This window comes from Pelophylax lessonae (assembly GCF_965119305.1).
Source record: "Pelophylax lessonae genome assembly, chromosome: 9".
NCBI lineage: Eukaryota > Metazoa > Chordata > Amphibia > Anura > Ranidae > Pelophylax > Pelophylax lessonae.
The window spans coordinates 54,089,367-54,110,864 of NC_138776.1; the positions used below are offsets into that span (position 1 = coordinate 54,089,367).

Below are 21,498 nucleotides of genomic sequence, written 5' to 3' on the forward strand. Positions count from 1 at the left end.
GAGAAGAGCAAATCGTCCGCATATGCCGACACTTTGCAGTCCAGGTCCCCTGTCCTAACTCCAGTAATATCCGGATTGGACCGAACCCTACACAGGAGGGGCTCCAGAGAGAGTGCAAAAAGCAGCGGGGAGAGCGGGCACCCCTGCCGAGTACCGTTGGATATCCGGAATGAATCAGATAGTATGCCATTGCACTTTACCTGTGCCGAGGGGCGTGAGTAGACGTGACCAATCCATGACATTAGGGTATCACCCAAACCCATGGAGCGTAAGGTGGACATCATGAAGCGCCAGTTGACCCGATCAAACGCCTTTTCTGCATCTGTATTAAGAAGTACGCACGGCGTCCGAGAGGTCTTGGCTATGTGGATCAGGTTCAATACTTTCGAGGTATTGTCTCTCGCTTCTCTGGAGGGTATGAACCCCACTTGGTCTAGATGGACCAAATGTGGCATATGGGGACTCAAGCGGTTTGCAATAATTTTCGTGAAGATCTTGAGATCCAGGTTAAGGAGCGAGATGGGTCGATAACTACCGCACTGCGAGGGGTCTTTACCCTCCTTCGGAAGCACCGAGATATGAGCCCTAAGTGTATCCACCGGAAAGGAAGATTCCCCCCTACCCAGTCGGTTAAACCATGAAAGTAGGTGTGGGCTCAATTCCGCGAAATAGGTACGGTAGTACGGCAAGGTAAAGCCGTCCGGCCCCGGAGCCTTGCCCACCTTGAATGCACCCAGGGCACCCTGAAGTTCCAATAGGGTAATGGGCGCCTCCAACTCTTCCCTCGCCTCCGACGACAAGGACGGTAACGTAACTGAGGCCAAATAGTCGTCTATTCGGGATTGAGACGCGTCCAAGTCCGGGAGATTGTACAGCGATTCATAGAAGCCCCTGAAGGCATTTGCGATTTGTTTAGGCAAAGTCACAGTAGTACCCGAAGAGGATGCAATATGAGGGACATAGGTTGCCTGTCGTTGCGCCCGCACAGAGGCCGCCAGTAACTTCCCACACTTGTTCCCCTCAACGTAGAATGTGTGTCGGGCTCTCTGTAAGTCCGCTTTCGCCTTGGCAAAGAGTAGGTCCTGTACCTGTCTGCGCAAGGAACCAAGCTCCCGTTCTGCCGTCTTGTCTAGAGTTCTCTTGTGGGAGGACTCCAAGACATGTATGTCCCCCAGCAACTTCGCAAGTTGTTGCGATCGCAGCTTCTTTAGCCTAGCGCCATGCTTAATATAGACCCCCCTAATGACAGCCTTGTGGGCTTCCCACACGATCCCTGGATCACAGTCATCAGTCAAATTTTCCCGAAAATAGTCAGCGAGCGCCCGGGTGACATCCGCCCTGACTTCAGCATTGTGTAAGAGGGAGTCACTCAACCGCCAAAATCGCGACCCCACCCCCACCCCCTCCGTGAGTTGGTATGTAAGCGAGATCGGAGCATGATCCGAATATGTGATTGAGTCGATGGAGGTTGCAAGCACTGCATGGAGTTGGTGGTGAGGAACCAAAAAAAAATCAATTCTGGAGTAGGTTTTGTGAGGCGACGAAAAAAAGGTGTAGTCCCGCTCCCCCCCGTGTTGCAATCTCCATACATCAACAAGTTGGGCTTCATGGAGGACCTGCAAAATCCGCCGTCGAGACCCGTGTGGAAACGAGAAACAGCCCGACGACGTGTCTACAATTGGAGAAAGTGGAACATTAAAGTCCCCACCGAGAATCAGTTGGCCCTCCTGAAAGGCTGCAAGCTTCTTAAGGGCTCGGGCTATGAAAACCTCCTGTCCATCGTTTGGGGCATACACACTAGCTAATGTCACCAAAAAGGTCCCAAGCATGCCTTTAATAAACACAAAGCGACCACCCGGGTCCACCAGGGAGTCCCGGAGCACCCAGGGGACACGAGCCGAAAGGAGGACCGACACACCCTTTGATTTGGCAGCAGCATTAGTGGAATGATAAGACGTGGGGTAGAAACGATTCTTCAAGAGCTGCAGGCGTCCCTGCCTGAAATGGGTCTCCTGGAGAAATGCTACATCGGCTTTTCGGCGACGTAAGTCGTTGAGAAGGACCTTGCGCTTCTCTGGAACGTTAAGTCCCTTAACATTCAAGGATAGGACAGTGAGCACGTCCATGCCGAGGACACCCACCAAGGGAGTGGGAGGGGAGGGGGAGGAGAGGAAGAAAAAAAAAAAAAAAGGGGGGTAGTAATAAAGGGAGGGGGAGAGGGGGAGGAAAAGGGTGAAGATAGATAAGAGAGAAAGAGAACAGACAGAGGAGGCTAAGATCACCCCCTGTACACTAAGGAGCAGCTACGCTGCGGGGCACTAGGGGACCGAGACGTCCACCTAAGCGCAGGCCTATGTGGGGACGCGGGCAGAGTAGGCACGACCAAAACCACCAGCCCCAGCCGCCCCCCCAGCCCAACTACAGTGAAAAGTCAGAAAAGTAGATATATAAGGGAGCAGAAGTTGACAGCGAGGAAAACAAGGGCACAAGAGGAAGGCAAAAGAGTCAGGTAGGCACATCAGCAGCAACCAGGGAGGCCCAACCCCTAGACATCCCAGTAGTAAACATCATATTGACATGGAACAGCATAAACAAACAGTAACATAACCGAGGAGGGACCCGGATCGCCCAGTTAACCCCCCCCCCTCGCAAGGATGAGAAAACGGGAGGAAGGATCCCCGGAAGGGGCAGGTGGGTACTCCACCCCACGCGGAGGCGCGATGAGGGCGACCCCCAGTAGAGGGCGGAAGCCCGGATATCATCGCACGGGAACCGAGGAACACCAGGTAAGGCACCAGTACTCCCGGGGATTGGACAACTCGGCAGCTCCCCACCCCACATCACCTCTCGCTACCCACAGGTGGGCGTCCCCGAGATAGGCGATCCAGATCCCCCTCTGCGTACAAACAAGATAACATCTCCTCCCTCCTTAAAGCATCCATGCACACAGCCCTAGGAACACCAGGGAGCCACCGCCCCTCTCTCCACCCTCAGTCACAGCAATCTAAGCCCCGCGCATGTCCCCCCCCCCCCGCGGCACATTGCATGTGGAGATACATCCAAGTCAGAAGAATCCGCCACATCCCTGCATATTATACACCTCTCCCAGCCCACCCCCCTCCCCTCAACCATCCCTGAAGGGCCAGGGCCTCCAACCTCCGCCCGCCCGGCACTTGGGCTACACACAGGGCGCGGGAATGCAGGGGTAAACCCTGCGGCAGGGGGCAGCCAAAAGGAGCCCACGTCACCTCCCAACCACAGGGCAGGGGGACCGAGGCACAGTCGCCCACCGCCCGCCACGGCGCCACCGCGCACAGCCACGAACCGGGGCGAGCCACAGGTGCCCCATACCTACCCACCACCACCGGACCCCCAAGCATCTCTCAATGAGTCGTATAAGGGTACACCAGCCTCCCACTACCCCGGGACCCCAGAAGAACAGTCCATCCGTGTCCGAGCAGCACAACAAGCGTAGGATCCGGGAGAGTTCCTCCACCACACCCCTCCCCAGAATGTCAGCCATAGTTCACTCCACGGGTCAGTCAGGGGGGGGGGGCAGCAGGGGCAAACAATGTCAGGGCATGGAGGCAGGGCCCCCCACATCCATTCGGGGGAGGGAATCCAGCAGTGATGACACCGGGGCAGAAGTGGGCAACAGTACCCGGAAACTCCCGGGAAAACCCATATGGCTGCAAAAGGGGGGCAGAAGCCTGAGGATAATTTTTCAACCATATCTGCAGTCAAAGGGGGGCATGGGAGGGCACGAGGAAGCCGTGATCCAAAGACACATTGCATCTTTCTGCGAGACAGCTACAGTACATATGGGAGAGGACGGGGCAAACCGGAGAGGATAGTCAGAGAAGGCAGCAGCTCACCTCAATACCCCCAGGATCGGGCTGTGTACTGATCAGTCCTCTCGTTGAGCTTCCGACACCCCGGATCTGGACCGGCGGCGGGTGCGCTGCGGCCGTGGGGAGGAGGAAGCACCCCCACTCCGGGGTGGTCCATTCCGACGTTCAGCAGGCCGGGGAAGTAGCGTCAGCCAATTCGGCACCTGCACCGGCTGAGTCCCCAGAAACTCGAAGAGGGACAGCAACTCCGCCGGCGACCGGAGGGTGAAGGAAGAGTTGGCCTTCCGGATGGTAACCGTCAGCGGATAGCCCCAGCGGTATGTAGCACCTTCCCTCCGTGCCAGATCCAGGACCGGTCGCAAGAGGGCCCTACGGTACAACGTAGCTCTGGAGAGATCAGGCAGGATCTTAACCTGGGCCCCGTCAAAGTCCACCGGTCCGGTCTCCCAGGCTTTCCTGATCACCAGCTCGCGATGAGTGTACCTGTGGAAGCGGCAAATCACGTCTCGTGGCCGGGCAGGATCTGTGGAGCGGGGGCCAAGGGCCCTGTGGACCCGATCGAATTCCACATTGGCAGGAAGAAGTTCCCCCAGCAGGATGCCCACAATGGCGCTGACGGTGGCGGAGAGGTCTTCTTGACCCGTAGCCTCTGGCAATCCTTTAAGGCGGACATTGTTCCACCGGCTTCGATCCTCCAGGTCCTCCATGTGAAGCTGCATGGCAACCGTGGCTTCCCGCTGCGCAGCATGTTCCCGTTCCAGAGCCGCTAGTCGCAAGTCCATGGCAGCAAGGTTAGTCTCTCCTGCTGTGACACGATCAGCCACCTTTTCCACCTCTCCCCTCACTTTCTGTACTTCCCGCTGATGTGCCGCTTCCAGTCGGCCCACTATTGCCTCAATGTCTTTAGTACTAGGCAGGGAGCGAATTATCGCTCGAAGTTCCTCATCTACCCCTGTAAAGGTCGTCCCGGGTAAGGAGCTAGGGGTCGGTGGATGAAACGCCGCTGGGGTGCCCAGGAGAGTTCCGGTAGAGGAGGCAGGAGAGGTCGATGGATCGTTCCCGCCAGAAGGCCCTGGACTTTGCATGGCCGCCATGTTGCCAGCCGGGGAGGATGTCTGTGATGCTGGAAAGAACCGGTGTATTTCACCGCTGGATCGCGTCCCGGCAGGGAATCCCACTCCTCCAGATGTACCCTTGGTCTTCCGTTTCTTGCACGACCTCATATCCACGTCCACAGCTAAGGTAAGTCGGGCCGGGTGAGGCAAAGCACGGAGCTCAGCAGGAATGCGACCCTAGCCGACCATGTCCAGACCACGCCCCCGTCTGTCTGTCATTCTATCTATCTATCTTATCTATCAATCTATCTATCTATTCTCTTACCTAGCTAGCTATCTGTCTGTCTCGCACTCTCTGATCGATCTATCTATCTATCTATCTATCTATCTATCTATCTATCTATCTATCTATCTATCTGTCTGTCTGTCTGTCTGTCTGTCTGTCTGTCTGTCTGTCTGTCTGTCTGTCTGTCTGTCTGTCTGTCTGTCATTCTATCTATCTATCTATCTATCTATCTATCTATCTATCTATCTATCTATCTATCTATCTATCTATCTATCTATCTATCTATCTATCTATCTATCTATCTATCTATCTATCTATCTATCTATCTATCTATCTATCTATCTATCTATCTATCTATCCTCTTACCTAGCTAGCTATCTGTCTGTCTCGCGCTCTCTGATCTACTTATGGATCTATCTATCTAGCGCTATTTTTTTTGGACTGTATTACCTATACTTACCCTCATTGTTATATAATATGTATCAGTTTTTACATTGCCGTTTGTAAATAAACTTTATATTCTGGAGTATGCAGAAGCAGCAGTCCCTTCTCTCACATCATTATTGACATTTACTTTTTTTATGTATTGCATTATCTGAACTTACCCTTGTATCTATTTTATTGTACAGCACCACTATAGATGATGGTGCTATGTAAATAAATATTTTATTTTGATGTAGGAAAGAGCAGTGGTCCTTTTATCACATGACTTTACATTGTTATATCATTACACGTATTATTCCTGCTTTTCCTCCAACTACAGCAGAGTTGGGTTTTCATTCTATGTCATAATGGTTTGTTTTTCTACAGGTCCATGTACATTTTTGGAGGATTCTCCAGTGTCCTCTTGAACGACATCTTAGTGTACAAACCTCCAAGCTGCGAGGCCTTCCGCACCCAGGAGCAGTGCACCGGCGCCGTACAGGGGATCAGCTGTCTGTGGGACCGCGGTCACTGTGTCTCTTGGGAGACTGCACATGCCAGCAGCAGCCTCTTTCATGCTCATTGCTCAAATAAGTCTGGTAAGTTGATGGTCCACCTTGGGCACATTCCTGTCTACCCTATTACTGGATTCTGCTTGACTTACAGTCCAATGAGATTTGAAAATGACAGTCACGTGGGTAAAATTAAGTTTTTTATCCTTGTGTTAAAGCTTTATGCATTGAGCCTTGTATACATACATCCGTTAACTTGCATTGGTTGCTATTGTGAATTTTACGATAATGAACGTTACCATTTTTTTTAACCCAACTGGGATTGGTCTTGTCCACATTTTGGAATAATTGTAAAAACAATTAGCTGCACTGAATTTTTCAAAAAATGTAATTGCTGTCAAACCTGACCTTATAGTTTTGCAATGTGATTGCACATTGTCCTTTAGATCGACCATTAGGATGCGGTGCTGGGGCCTACCTGAATGGATGCAGATTGGTTGGGTTGTTTAGGTAGGCCACGTTGTATAATTTATGTAAATGAAATTTTACATTGCTTGAATGGTCAGATTGTAATATATATGGCCAGTGTAAAGCCTAGTACACAAACTGTTAGCTCACGTTGGAGTCACTTTACTAACATTGGATGCTGAGCTATTGTGTTCTGACAGGGGGACTGCACCCCCCGCCAGAACACTCAGGTTAGTGCTCTCAGCCATTGGTAGACCATTTTCAGCCATGAGCCTTCGGCAGAAGCTGGCCAAACTTCCGGCTTCTTTTGGATTGGGTGCCATACATACGGGCCGAATGTCTTCTATTTAATGTTTCTATTGAAACAGCCACTGCCGGTCGCCCATGTGTACTAGGCTTAGGTGTTGTAAATTTCACAACTGTGTTATCCTTTTTGTCAACTAGATTTTAAAGGATAAATAAGCCTAATTGTGAGCAGTTTCGAAAAAAGTGTTGAAAGTATATCTATAGGGCTCTTTCACAAGGGTTCCGTATGTCCGTTTTTCATCCCATCCGTTTGCGGATGAAAAACGGACATAATGTATCTCTATGCAAATACGGATGTCAGCGGATGATCATCCGCTGACATCGGTTTTTCGTCCTTTCCGTTCAGTTCAGTTTTTTGGAACGGAAGAGAAACCTATTTTTTCTTCCGTTCAAAAAACGGAACGGACGCAAAAACGGATGTCAGTGGTGTCATCCACTGACATCCGTATTTACATAGAGATACATTATGTCCGTTTTTCATCTGCAAACGGATGGGATGAAAAACGGACAGACGGACCGGGTGACACAAGTGTCATCCGTGTCCGTTTCCCCCCCAAAAAAAAGGACCTGATCGGGCAAAAAAAACTGAACGCCCTTGTGAAAGAGCCCATAACCAAAACTTTTATTTATTTTTAATTCCGTATGGAGTGTGGATAGACTGGAACCCCTGCCAGATTTTTAATTCAGCCCTGCCGGGGAGTTTCACCCTCTGTTTTTCCTGGTAACTATTCTTATTAGGTTAGAAAGTGAAGGAAAATCCAACATTTTATAGCTGTCACCGGAACAGCAATAAACGGTGAAATCTTTAAATGGGGACACCTGTCCTCGTGACGACTGTGTAAGCTCACTTTGGAAAATTACCTTAAAATTCCAGCTGCATCCTTGGGGCAAGAAGTGAAGGGAAACGTATCCAATGAGGCACAGGCTGAAATTCACACACATGATCGGGATTGTAACCTTTCCACACTCCAGGGGTTGCCAAACCAGTTGGTTGCTAAGACCACCGCTGTCCCAGCAGCTGATGACACTTTGGGGACTCCCCAAAGGGAATGGGGCTCCAACTCTACTTTCCACAATTACACCTCCATATTAACTTGCCCACCTATACCTTATGGGTACATTCTGTTTGCCTATTCTAGGCGTCATCTGCTACTGCAGGTCCATCTGTTTGTGGTAAACCCCTAAGCTCACTAAACCTATTCAGAAACTTTCTACACACTAAGGTTTGCCTTTATCCCTGCTGGTGCTATGATGTCTACGAACGTCAAGGTTTATTTACTTTTTCTTCCTTTCTTCTTTGAGAGTTAAACAAAGAACACAAATTTCTGTCCTGTTTCTGTGTTTTCTTAAAACCGTTTTCCATGCGTGTCCCATCATGCCCCAAAAATCATATATCAAAATTACTGCAGTAACTTGATTTTGGCATGATCACCATTGAACTGCAACTATGTCTTCTGCAGTAGCTAGGCCTCTCTATGGCCTCTTATAGATCTGCCAATATACAGTATATTTTCTAACTTTATAGCTGACGCAACTTGATGTTTTATATCACCGACTATTATACAGTATCTTTCATTTGAGAGATTTTCTAACTTTATAGCTGACGCCATCTATTATCACATCAATGTACCCCTTACATTGTTGAAAAAATCCCATAACTCTGTGGTGCTATATACAGGTGCATCTCAAACAATTTGAATATCATCAAAAAGTTAATTTATTTCAGTAATTCAATTCCAAAAGTGAAACTCATATATTTTATATAGATTAATTACACACAAAGTGATATGTTTCAAGCATTTCTTTCTTTTAATTTTGATGATTATGGCTTACAGCTAGCGAAAACCCAAAATTCAGTATCTCAGAAAATTAGAATATTACATAGGACCAATAAAAAAAAGGATTTTTTATACAGAAATGTTGGCTTACTGAAAAGTATGTGCATGTACAGTATAGTATGCACTCAATACTTGGTCAGGCTCCTTTTGTATGAATTACTGCATCAATGCGGCGTCTCATAGAGGCAATCAGCCTGTGGCACTGCTGAGGTGTTATGGAAGCCCAGGTTGCTTTGATAGTGGTTTTCAGCTCATCTGCATTGTTGGGTGTGGTGTCTCTCACCTTCCTCTTGACAATACCCCACAGATTCTTTATGGGGTTTAGGTCAGGCGAGTTTGATTGCCACTCAAGCACAGTGTTATGTGCGGTCCCCCATTTTTTTCAATCACGCACAGTGATACCATGATTATTAAACCAGGTATTGGTACTTTTGGCAGTGTAGGCAGGTGCCAAGTCCTGCTAGAAAATGAAATCAGCATCTCCATAAAGCTGGTCAGCAGAAGGAAGCATGAAGTGCTCTAGAATTTCCTGGTAGAGGTCTTCGCTGACTTTGGACTTGATAAAACACAGTGGACCAACACCAGCAGATGACATGACTCCCCAAGTCATTACGGACCGTGGAAACTTCACACTGGACCTCATGCAACTTGGATTCTGTGCCTCTCCACTCTTCCTACAGACTCTGGGACCTTAATTTACAAATGAAATGCAAAATGCACTTTCATCCGAAAAGAGGGCTTTGGACCACTGAGCAACCGTCCAGTCCTTTTTCTTCTTAGCCCAGGTAAGATGCTCCTGACGTTGTCTCCGGTTCAGCAGTGGTTTGACACAAAGGAATGTGATAATTGTAGCCCATGTCCTGGATACATCTGTGTATGACTCTTGAAACACTAACACCAGCCATAGTCCACTCTTTCTGAATCTCCCTCAAATTCTTCAATGGCCTTTGCTTCACAATCCTCTCAAGGCTGCGGTTATCCCTGTTGCTTGTGCACCTTTTTCTACCACACCCTTTTCCTTCCACTCAACTTCCCATTAATATGCTTGGATACAGCACTCTGTGAACAGCCAGCTTCTTTAGCAATGACCTTTTGTGACCTACCCTCCTTGTGGAGGGTGTCAATGACTGTCTTCTGGACAACTGCCAGGTCAGCAGTCTTCTCCATGATCGTGTAACCTACTGAACCAGCCTGAGAGACCATTTAAAGGCTCAGGAAACCTTTACAGGTGTTTTGAGTCAATTAGCTGGTTAAAGTGTGACACCATGAGTCTACAATATTCAACTTTTTCACAATATTCTAATTTTCTGAGATACTGACTTCTGGGTTTTCACTAACTGTAAACCATAATCCTCAAAATATCACTGTGTGTGTTATGAATCTATTAAATATATGAGTTTCACTTTTTAATTGTATTACTGAAATAAATTAACCTTTTGATGATATTCTATTTTTTTTAATTCACTTGTATGTTAGATACCTGATCGCAATCTGAACATTGAGAGCACAAAATGTCTCAGAGACTTCTTCCTTATATGCATAACCCATATGCTCAAGTTCTCTCCAGATCAAATAAATCTTTAGACCTTTACTAAAGTTTGACAAGAGAGCTAGAACATCGAGTTTTAACTACTCCATTTTGGAACCATGTTAAGAACCTTGTACTGATATTTAAGCAGAAACTGCCCAAAGAAATTTGATAAGGTGTGGAAGATCTGTCTGGAGAGCCCTGCCTCTGTCACATAAGGTAGTCTGAATAATGGATACTTGGATGAGAATCGGATTGAAGGTGACATAGAAGGTGCCTGACTGTGTGCTCAATTACATTGTCATCCCAGAGGCTACATGTGTATGTGTTTTATTGTATGTATTAAAGCTTTGATTATTCCCTTCCCCCTAAAGGGGGACTTACCTCCTGGGATGGTGGAGTTGCCTGTAGGGTGGCGAACCTGGTTGGGAAGGGAATGAGAGTTGGTAGGGGGGGGGGGGGGATTTTGACGTTTTTGTTTTTTATATTCGGCCCTACGTGGCGAGTTTCTTTCTTATAAAAAGCAATAAAAAGAACTTAACAAAAAAAAGAACCTTGTACTGCCAGCGATGTTTAGATCTAATCCTGACAACATTCTTATTCAGGTTTCTTTCAACACAGTTTGTGTATGGTTGACCCTATGTTTAAGAACATGTTCTCACAGGCACCCCTGGTTGCCCTTATCTGAGAAATCCACCCGGATTATGCTGGTAAACTCTTTGAGACAGCCAGTGCCTACGTATTTCCCACTCAATGACATGAGTACTCTCCTGCTTATTAAGTTGGGAGGGTAAATCCTTTATGTGGATGCCGTTTTACTTATATTACCTTGGCTTATGACCCTCGCTCTGAGCTTATGATAATCCTTTCCCCCTGTACACAGTTTGTGGACTATCTGGTTATTTGCCTTATGATCCAAGAAGCCGTTCTGCTGCTCTTGTCTCCTCAAAAAAAAAACCTTTTCTCTTACGTCCTCTGACAGTCGCTGCCCCTCATATAGTCTTCACCAATGGGTATTGACCTCTTATCCACAGGAGTAAGCTAGGCAGAAGATTTTGTTAAAAACACAAAACTTTGCATAGACACACCTACAGGGGGCTGTCCCTCTGGTCCAATTCCCCCGGCTAGCCTCATTCCCAATTCAGTTTGTCTTTTGCCTAGATAGGAGTAGGCAGGCTTCCCTGTGCTGGGGCTACAGTCTCAGCCTTTTTCTCTGTTTTATTACATTTTATTTTCTGCTAAGTGTGTTTTTCTTTGCACTAATAGCTTTTTATTTGTTCCTGCGCTTAGTTAGTCAGACTTCGGAAGACTACAGCGTTTGCGGAGCTGGGAATCGGACTGGTTGTACTAGAGCCTTACAGAATCCCAGCCCGACCTTTGAGCGTTTAGCAGGCTATGCGTACGCCCAGGCCTGAGGCTAGCCGGGGGTATTGGACCAGAGGGACAGCCCCCTGTAGGTGTGTCTATGTCTTTGTGTTGTTAACAAAATCTTCTGCCTAGCTTACTCCTGTGGATAAGAGGTCAATACCCATTGGCGAAGACTATATGAGGGGCAGCGACTGTCAGAGGACTCAGATAAAGGAATTTTACGGTAAGATTTTACAAAAATTCCATTTCATCTTGGTCGACTCCGTACACTGGCTTAGTATTGGTTAGGGTTTCATTGCCTCTGTTTTTTTGGTCAAATATTCCCTTTTAAGCAGGTGTTCTTTCATCCACACAGGTTCTCTGGTATTTGCCTAGCTCAGCACTTACACAAAACCGTCAGCTGTAAAGCTGCTCTATATATTTCACCCAGAGATTTACCAGCAGTGTATTGATAGCAGTAAAACACATTCCATTGTTTGGTTTGGTGCTCCTCCTTCAGAGGGACGTGAATACCTCTCTACACCCATACTTTACAATCTAACATATAGCATAGTTATCACCTTTTTTTTTTTAATCTTATTTTATAAATCTTTATTGTGACTCCAAAGGTTAATAAGTAAACAAGGCTGACAATCAACCAGACCATGTAATGCCAAAAACATTTTACGATGATCATTATGATAAGGCCCATATAAAATAAATGTTGACACTGGGAAGGCCGTGAGCCACGGCCTCGGGTCTCGCTAGGGCTCCTGTGGCCATTTTGGCTTTTGTTTCCCAGCCCACAAATTGTTGTTCTGGAATATCCCATGGTCTAGAAATAAAGTTCAGGATTTAAATGATTCTGTCAACTCTGAGCCAGAATCTTAGTCCAGAAAGGAGATCAGGACAGTAGATGTTGTCTGAACAAAGTTGGCGCTGTACTTGTAGAGAGAAAATCAGATGAAGGCATTGTCAGGGGACATACTGTGATCTCTGTGTGAGGTTAATCATACATAGAATTTTTAAACTGACAGATTGCTAAGCATTCTCACATTTACATGAAAAATGTATCTGATAACAGGTCCACTTTAGGCATGGCCCACACTTCATACACACATAGATCAATACACATGTATTGGCCGCTCTGCAGGGCCTCAACACGTCGCTGCATCAAGTTATATATAGTGCAGCTGTAATTGTCTGGGGTGCCATGTACTTAACTCAAGGAAATAATCTCATTAATTCTCGTGCTCCGCATCCAATAAAAATGTCTCCCCAACCAGCGGGCATTGCCCGGCCTCCACCCGGAATGGAGTTTTTATTAATTTATTACTCTGTATCAGTCATTTTATAGGCTTGCACATCATTTTTAAATACATTTTTAATTTATTCTTTTAATATCTGTTACAGTGTTCTTATGATGTAAGACAAGAGACATTTCCCGAGTGACCAACCCTGTTAGCCTCATCTCATCCTTCCATTTAAAATAGAAAAAGATCACAAAAATGGGAACCTTTAATTCACCTGCTAACCTTGTGCATGCTCATGATGAATCAGTGGCTCCCAGCTGGGAAATATTGGTTGGCCAGATCAATTATTGTGAATAACACGGAGGATACACTGGGTCAGTGTTCCAATATTTGCTGTTTCTGCCGTGGCAGCAACAAGAGGCTGAACAGGTTCTCTTCAGGCTGAGCGGGTATTTTAACAGCCTGTACAAGGGAGTAAAATATGTATTAAATGCTGAATAGAAAGTAGATACTTAGAAGGTTACTGAACGGGTCAGTTCTCGACTAGTTACCTTCACGTCAAATGCCCACCCATCCTTATTGTAAGTACCAGGGTTTTAAAGGATCACTCCACTCAAAGCTGTTCATTTTTGAATGGATGCCAGAAGGTTAAAGTGGTTGTAATCCCTTTCATTTACCAAGTGAAGTGACTGGCCTCAGAGATTAAACAATTCCTCCTACCTAAACTGTACCTGTTTATCTACAGTCTTCTCTCTCTACGGCTGTTCAAAGTCCAAAATGTATAAAGCTTGCCTGAGCAGTCAGAAAAAAGGGGGAGGAGAGCTAAGGAACGAAACAGCAGACAGAAATGACACTTAGTGCTCTGGATTGAGACAAGTACACACTATAGAGCAGCGGTTCTCAACCTGTGGGTTACAACCCCTTTGGGGGTCGCATAAGATAATCGGAAAACACATTTCCGATGGTCTTAGGCAGGAAATGCAGGAGAATCTCCTGTACCATGCCCGCAGCACTGCATCTCCTATACTATACCCGCAGCACTGCCTCTCCTGTACCATGCCCACAGCTCTGAATGTACCATGCCCACAGCCCTGCATCTCCTACACCGCGCCCGCAGCCCCTGCATCTCCTGCACCATGCCCGCGGCCCCTGCATCTCCTGTACCATGCCCGCAGCCCCTGCATCATGCCTGCAGCCTCTGCATCTCCTGTACCCTGCCCGCAGCCCCTGCATCTCCTGTACCATGCCCGCAGCCCCTGCATCTCCTGCACTGTGCTCGCAGCCCCTGCATCTCCTGCATCTCCTGCACCATGCCCGCAGCCCCTGCTTCCCCTGCATCATGCCCGCAGCCCCTGCATCATGCCCGCAGCCTCTGCATCTCCTGCACCTTGCCCGCAGCCTCTGCATCTCCTGCACCTTGCCCGCAGCCCCAAATTTACAGTTATGAAGTAGCAACGGAAATAATTTTATGGTTGGGGGTCACCACAACATGAGAAACTGTATTAAAGGGTCACGGAAATTAGAAAGATTGAGAACCACTGCTATAGAGGGATATGCTTTGTTTGAATTTAATGTCTGAGGTTTACAACCACTTTAAACCATTCACTGGGGAGACCCCTACACTAAACTCCTGCTCTGCATTCCTGCATTGGATGTTACAAAAAGGAACCCACCATCCCTCAGGGAATTTTTTATATATTTTATACTTAAAAGAAACGACAGGCATATGCCCCAAGATGGATGGCACACCCTGACTTGCAAAGTGGGCAGTAACAACCAGGAACTATGGTAGGTAGCTCTTGCCAGTAGACTCCAACTTTAGGATCATTTGGGTCAATTCACTAATGTTTATCGCATTTGATAACACAGTCATGTGACTCATTCGCATAAATGATCGCATGTGGTAAATAAAGTCCAATTCACTGAAAAAAAAAAAAATTACCGCAAAATGAAGAATGTGCTGGTAAATATTGTTTGAAAACCATGCAGTAAGCTCTTAAGTCCAATTCACAGATGGAGCAGAGAGTAAATAAACATGCAATATTAATTACCAGGGTTTTGCTGGCGGTATTATATGCAGTATTTGTAAAAATAAAATCTGACAGCTGAATGTAAAAAAAAAATGCCGGCAATTAAAAATTCTAAAATAAAAAAAAACAGCCTGGGTCCCCCCTCCCCAATGCATACCAGGCCAGTTGGGGCTGGTATGGACTTTAAGGGAAACCCCATGTCAAAATAAACCGTGTTGGGATCCACCTGAAAATCCATACTAGACCCTTATCTGAGCATGCAGCCTGGCACCTGACAGCCTGAACCATACCAGGCCACATACCCTCAACATTGAGGGGGGTGTTTTGGGGTGGTAAAGTGATTGACGAGGAATCTACATTGGAGAATGTAGATTTTTTTTTTTTATGGAATTGTCAGAAACGTTTGTACTGTCTTTATTCACTTTTACACTTTTTTGGTGAAAGGGTAAGGGTACTATGTACCCCATACTCATTTATATTGGGGGGGGGGTGGAATCTGGGGGCCTCCTTGTTAAAGGGGGCTTCCAGATACCGATAAGCCCACTGCTCCCAGACCCCCACAACCACAGCCCAGGGTTGTGGGGAAGAGGCCCCCCTGCCGCAAAGCACTCACCCCCCATGTTGAGGACGTGTGGCCTGGTATTGTTTATGGGAGGGGGGGGGGATCCAGACTCCATGCTCGGATAAGGGTCTGGTATAGATTTTGGGGAACCCGCTAACAGCTGATTAGTCATCCGTTGTTAAGGATGTGGCGGCCGGCTTCCCGACCCTCTCCTTAGCAACCAGCTCAATGCGATAAATTACCGCTAAATCGAACAATCAATCCCTGCATTCGGTATTTAACACAACATTTTTAGTGACTTGCACTAAACTGATTTACCGCAGGCACTATTTTACTGCATTGTATTGGTCGTTATTTAACTCTTAGTGAATTGACCCCATTAACCCTTTCCTTTTCCCTGGGATTGGCTGGGTTTAACACAGACCCATGTAAGCATTGTTGTTAATTAAATCATACTCAAAACTTTTCAATCAGAATTAGTTTCAGGGACTTCCCCTACTCTTGTTTTCTGCTCCTGTTCCTGTATCCAGCGGTCAATATAGTGGGAAATTTTTGTTTGTCACTTTTTTTTGACTGACACAAAACCTCTTCTGTCGGCAGCTTCAGCTGATGACCGATGCTACAAAAACACGGACTGTGCCAGCTGCACTGCCAACACCAACGGATGCCAATGGTGCGACGACAAGAAGTGCGTGTCCTTGAGTAGCAACTGCAGCGTGGTGAGTACTCAAACTTAACTTTCTCTACTAGCAGGCAGTGTGCACTATTCTCAGTTAAATCTAAACTCTAGCCTTCCCTTCAATCTTATAAAAAAAGCACACAGGAGGGCGCACACGCCTAATGTATTGCCGAAGGTGAATTTGCACCGCACAGAGATCGCATGTAATTTTAGGAGCAGTGTGCTCTGAATTACATGCGATCTCTGTGATCGCACAAATGTGAACCGGCACTAAATCTCTGTGCACTTTCCTGTGTGCTATTTTACAGTTGTTCCTCTAGATTCCACCGATCTGAGGTGGGTTGCATTGACGAAGCATACCATGAGGATGCTATTCTATTGCTTTTGATGATCCATTGCATATGTAAACTTTAAAATAGAACTAAAGGCTCTCATTGTAAAGCGCTGCACAAACTGTTGGCGCTATATAAATCCTGTATAATAATAATAATAATAATAAAGGCAAAACTTTTTAGCTTTGGAAAGAGTGGAGAGGAGTCCGTTTTTATTGCTGAAAAGTAATGGGGAAATCTTCCAATGGGGACACTAGTTCTGGTGACCTGGGGGAACCCTAGGGATTCCCTTAATTTGCAGGGATTTCCTCTCACTTCCTGTTTGGCTATGGGACAGGAAGTGAAGGGAAAGTTGTGCAAAGGGACACAGATGACGAAAAAAAAAAAATGGACGGTCATAACCCTCCCTTGCTCTATCCAATTTGAAAGAAAAAAAAAACCCTTACTTTAAGGCAGAACTCACTGGAAGTGTTTGTGTTAAGTGCAATTCCCTTCAGTCTTGCACAGTTGTACATGCTTCTTTCCTGTACTGAATTTGCTTATTCTGATTTCACTGCACACTGTGAGATTCTCACAATGTGCATTAGCAGCTATAGCAAGTCAGATAGATAACGCCTGGCTCATTTCCTCACTAGAACACTTCCAACGTCCTCTAGTTTCTCTTCTCTAGCTTGATTGTTCCTGCCCCAGCATTTTCATTTATTGGATTTCAGTTCTTTCAATCATTTAGGCTCAGCATCACATGTGGCTATTACCTAGGGCAATCCCCATGTCAATGCAGCCTGCCTGGGAATGCTAGTAACATTTGTCTGCACTGACAGAACATGATTACTACTAGTGGCCATAGCTGCTGGCAGTAATCACATATAAAAAATCCGACAGGCTGGTTGTACCCATGTCAATCCATTTTATCGACTTGGGTAGAACCAGCCTGCCCATAGATGGATCTAATCTTGGCCGGTTCAGCAGGGATCGGTCAATATTCGACCCCTCTATGGCCAACTTTAGACAGGACTTGCTGATCTAGGTCAGTTGCGTGGATTCCTTAGAGCCTTGGAAAGATGAAGCTGATAATGTTTTCTTTTGTGTTTCCTTGCAGTCTGTGAAGAATTATATGAAGTGTTATGTGAGGAACGAGCAGATCTGCAACAAGCTTACCAGCTGCAAGAGTTGTTCGCTCAACCTGAACTGCCAGTGGGACCAGCGCCAACAAGAATGCCAAGCTCTGCCTGGTGCGTATAAACCCAGTCGGGATTTTCACTTCCCATGTACCTCTGCTGTCTGGGCAAGACACAAAGTACTCCATCCAAAATTAAAAAAAAAAAAAAATGCATTAAAGTTTTAGTCCACCCTAAAACTAAATTACCCTGCATCTATAGACCTCCACAATCTAACACTAACCTATCTAACCCTGTAAAGAAGAAATCAGTATACATACCTATTTTGAAGCCAATCCGATCCGGTCTCCAGCGGCGGAAGCTCTGCAGAGGACACAGCCAACAACTTCTCTAAAATGAATGGGGAGTGACATCACCCATAGACTTACTATGAGGCTTCTGTTGTCAGATGTGTCCTCTGCACCCACCTCCACAGCAAAGTCGCGGCTGACAGCTCAGCGTAGGATCGGGTCGGATCGGCTTCAAAAAAGGTATGTATACTGATTTTTTTCTTTAGTTTAGTGTTATCTAGGTCTATAGATGCATGGATTTTAGTGTTAGGGTGGACCTCTACTTTACAATAAAAAGCCTTCTGTGTGCAGTTGCCCCCCTCAGCCCCCCCCCAATAATTATCTGAGCCCATCTCGATCCAGCAATGTTACAGGAGTGTCTCGGCTGCCGGGGACTCTCCCTCCTCATTGGATGAGACAGCAGCGCCATTGGCTCTTGCTGCTGTCAAACAAAGTCAGTGAGCCAATGAGAAGAAAGAGGGGACAGGGTCGGGCTGCAGCCCTTTTCTGAATGGACACAGGGAGCTACGGCTCAGCTCGGGTGCCCAATAGCAAGCTTCTTGCTGTGGGGGCACTGAACAGGACGGAGGGGCCAGAAGCACCAAAGAGGGACCCGAGAAGAGGAGGATGGGCTGCTCTGTGCAAAACCACTTCACAGAGCAGGTAAGTATAACATGTTGTTTTTAACAAAAAAAAAAAAAACTTTATCATTTTAAGCCCCAGAGAAATTTTTACATCTTATCTTATAGCCTAGGAATTGAGTAACTAAGCTATACTACTTATAATTAAAAAAGTGAGGTATCATCTTTTTTTGTTCATTTGTGACTTTGTCTTCATAGTTGATTTAATTTTTCTAGGTATTTAAAAGGCAAAAAGATGTAAACAGAATTTTTTTTTTTTTTCAGTTTGACCAGTGATAATTTAAAAATTCTATTAAGTGTTAATTTTATTTTAGAATTTGTTTCAATTATGTTTAGATCAAGAAATGTTTTAAGTACAAAGCTATTTGTAAAACAAAAATAAAGGGGTTTATTTAAGCGTTTTGCCTGTGGATTTTGCTATATATAGTCCACAAAAATGTAAAAGAAACACAAAAAGAAATGTAGCATGAACTGTGAAAACAAATAAACACAAAAAAAAAAAGGCAAATAAAAAAACTAGGGAGAGTCAGAAGTTTATTTGGGCTAATGAAAGGGGAATTACACGCTCTCAATCATCATTAACTATGTTTAATCCTTTGAAAGAAAATGTAATTTGGACTTTACTGGTACAGAGAGGATAAACACATAGGTAAAATAAAAAGAATACCAAAAAGTTTATTGCACACTGAAAAACATATTTAAGATAAAATATTTCACATTCTGGTCATTAGAACTGGCAGGTCAAGCCAAACAATGGCCACTCAGTTTCTAAAGTGTCCGTAGTTACACCAAAAAATCAAAGGGTCGGCGCGTTTCGCAATCCTTGGTTATAATGATGGGTAGCCTGGCTTAGAGAATATACACAATAAATAAATTTTTTACATATAAACAAATTGCAAAGCATCTCAGTAAAGCAAATATCAACATTTCATGCATTCGGTGCTGCTTCTCAAGCTCTGCATCCTGATTAAAAAATGCCTGCTCAGCAAAGCACAGCATCGCACCCGCAGGATGTAAACAGCCCGGTCCAGCTGTCATTTTACATTTTGGGTGAGTGACCAGGGGGGTGGTAAAACCGCAGCTCAACCGCCTTGTTTTAACCCCCTTAGACCTCACAATTGAACAAACAAATGGTTCACATCTGTTAAAAAATAAAAATAATGATGATGATGATGACCAAACAAAACAAATTTAATAAATGTGTGCTGCTGTGCCTGACAGTAAAAAGGGGTAAAAAAAAAAAGAGATTAAAACAAGCTGTGCTTTGTGCTAAAGATAAGTATAAATGTAAAACCTAACACCTAATTAGCAGCTGTACAAAACAAATAAAAGCATACAGTGCGCCTCCTTATCCTCTTTTAAAATGTGCTAATTATAGCAAACCTAAATACCTCAATATGCATAATTCACAGTGTATAAATAAAACATATATAGATGTAAACATGAATACAATATTAACTAGAAAAAGTATGTGAGACATGTTATTTGCACTAAATTTTAGTTTTAAGCATCGGAGTTTATTTATTTCGCATGTTTTTGTAAGATTTTTTTCTTATATTTGTATTTTTATAAATGTTTATTTCTGGTTGTGAATGTTACATTTATACACAGATTTTTGCATTCTTAGGCCTCACGCCCACTAGACTCTTCTGAACGCTTTTCTTCTGACAGGAGAAAAGCAGTGTTAAAAATGCAATTAAAGTGGTAGTAAACTCTTTAAATTAAAAAAAAAAAAAAAATTATTCCTGCAAGGCAATATCACGATGTGCAAGCATGAATCACATGAAAGACTTACCTTGAAAATAAGCCTTCCAACGGCGGCTGTCACTTCTGCAGAGGCTTCCACCTTTAGCCTGTCTTCCTTCCGGGTTCACGGGCCACAGCTGCTTTAATGGGTGGAGCCCTGATGACATCACTCCTGCGCATACACGGGTATCCCGTTCCTTAAGATTGCATGCGCTGGTGACATCACTGGTTGTTGCTCTCTGGAATATCTCCTAAATGGTGCACGTTTAGAAGGTCGTCGCTTTACCCACTGGTAAACCTTATTATAAGCTTACCTGTATGTAAAAATCAAAATGTGGAGTGTACTACTGCTTTAAAGACGCATTTAAATGTGCTCAGGCATTTATTCATTTAATTGGTCACAATATGAATTTATTCTGGCCATTGAAAACATGCCATTTAGGTGCTTCAGGCATTTTTCTGGCCCAAACGTTCCTCTCCTGAGCGCGATTTTGGTGTGTTCAGATTTCTGCCCCTGCCTCTAAACTCCTGTGTGTGCATGGACACATAGGCTAACATAGAGGGGCGTTTAGGGGCAGGAAAAAACAACGTCAAACGCCTGTAAAATGGGCGCGTGGCAGCTGCAGTGTTCATGAGGTCCTAAAGCGGTAGTAAACCGCCAGTGCTTTTTTTTTTAACCTGCAAAGCAAAGTTATAATATGCTAGTATTCACCGCATACTAGCACATTATGTGGAACTTACCTTAGAATAAAGCCCTTCCAGCAGCGAGCTGTCACCGCTGACAGGGCTTCTATCTTCGCTCATATTTCATTTGGGTTCACGGACTACTCCGGCTTCGTAAATGGCAAGAGCCGCGACAACGTCACTCCCGGCTGCCGTTTACTGCACAGGAGGGAACGGCCATCCCAGCTGCGTGTACAGTAAATATCCCCTAAACGGTGCACATTTAGGAGATATTTACAGTACCTTTAATATAGGCTTGAATCAAATGTAATTGTGAGCTACCCTTGAAAAAAACCCAAACCATGATATTTTAATACAAGCTGCTGCTACCACCTAAATGTGTTCCCACATAAACAAGATAAATGAATAAATAAATGTGGTAGTGCTGCTAAAAAGGAATTGATGAGAAAAGCAGTGTTTATAAACATACAAAATATGTACCATAAAGTTAAAATAAAGTGCCGTAAAAAA

At 45.3% G+C, this 21,498-nt stretch overlaps 1 protein-coding gene across 1 annotated transcript in view; it reads left to right on the top strand.

Moving 5' to 3' along the window:
• The window catches only part of ATRNL1 (attractin like 1), a 1,075,574-nt gene that overhangs the window by 366,693 nt on the left and 687,383 nt on the right, over window positions 1–21,498 (top strand). The window contains exons 12-14 of the mRNA XM_082267948.1: window positions 6,003–6,214; window positions 16,060–16,178; window positions 17,570–17,702. Of these exons, the coding sequence (XP_082124074.1) occupies window positions 6,003–6,214; window positions 16,060–16,178; window positions 17,570–17,702 (464 nt within the window). The remainder of the gene's footprint in view (window positions 1–6,002; window positions 6,215–16,059; window positions 16,179–17,569; window positions 17,703–21,498) is intronic.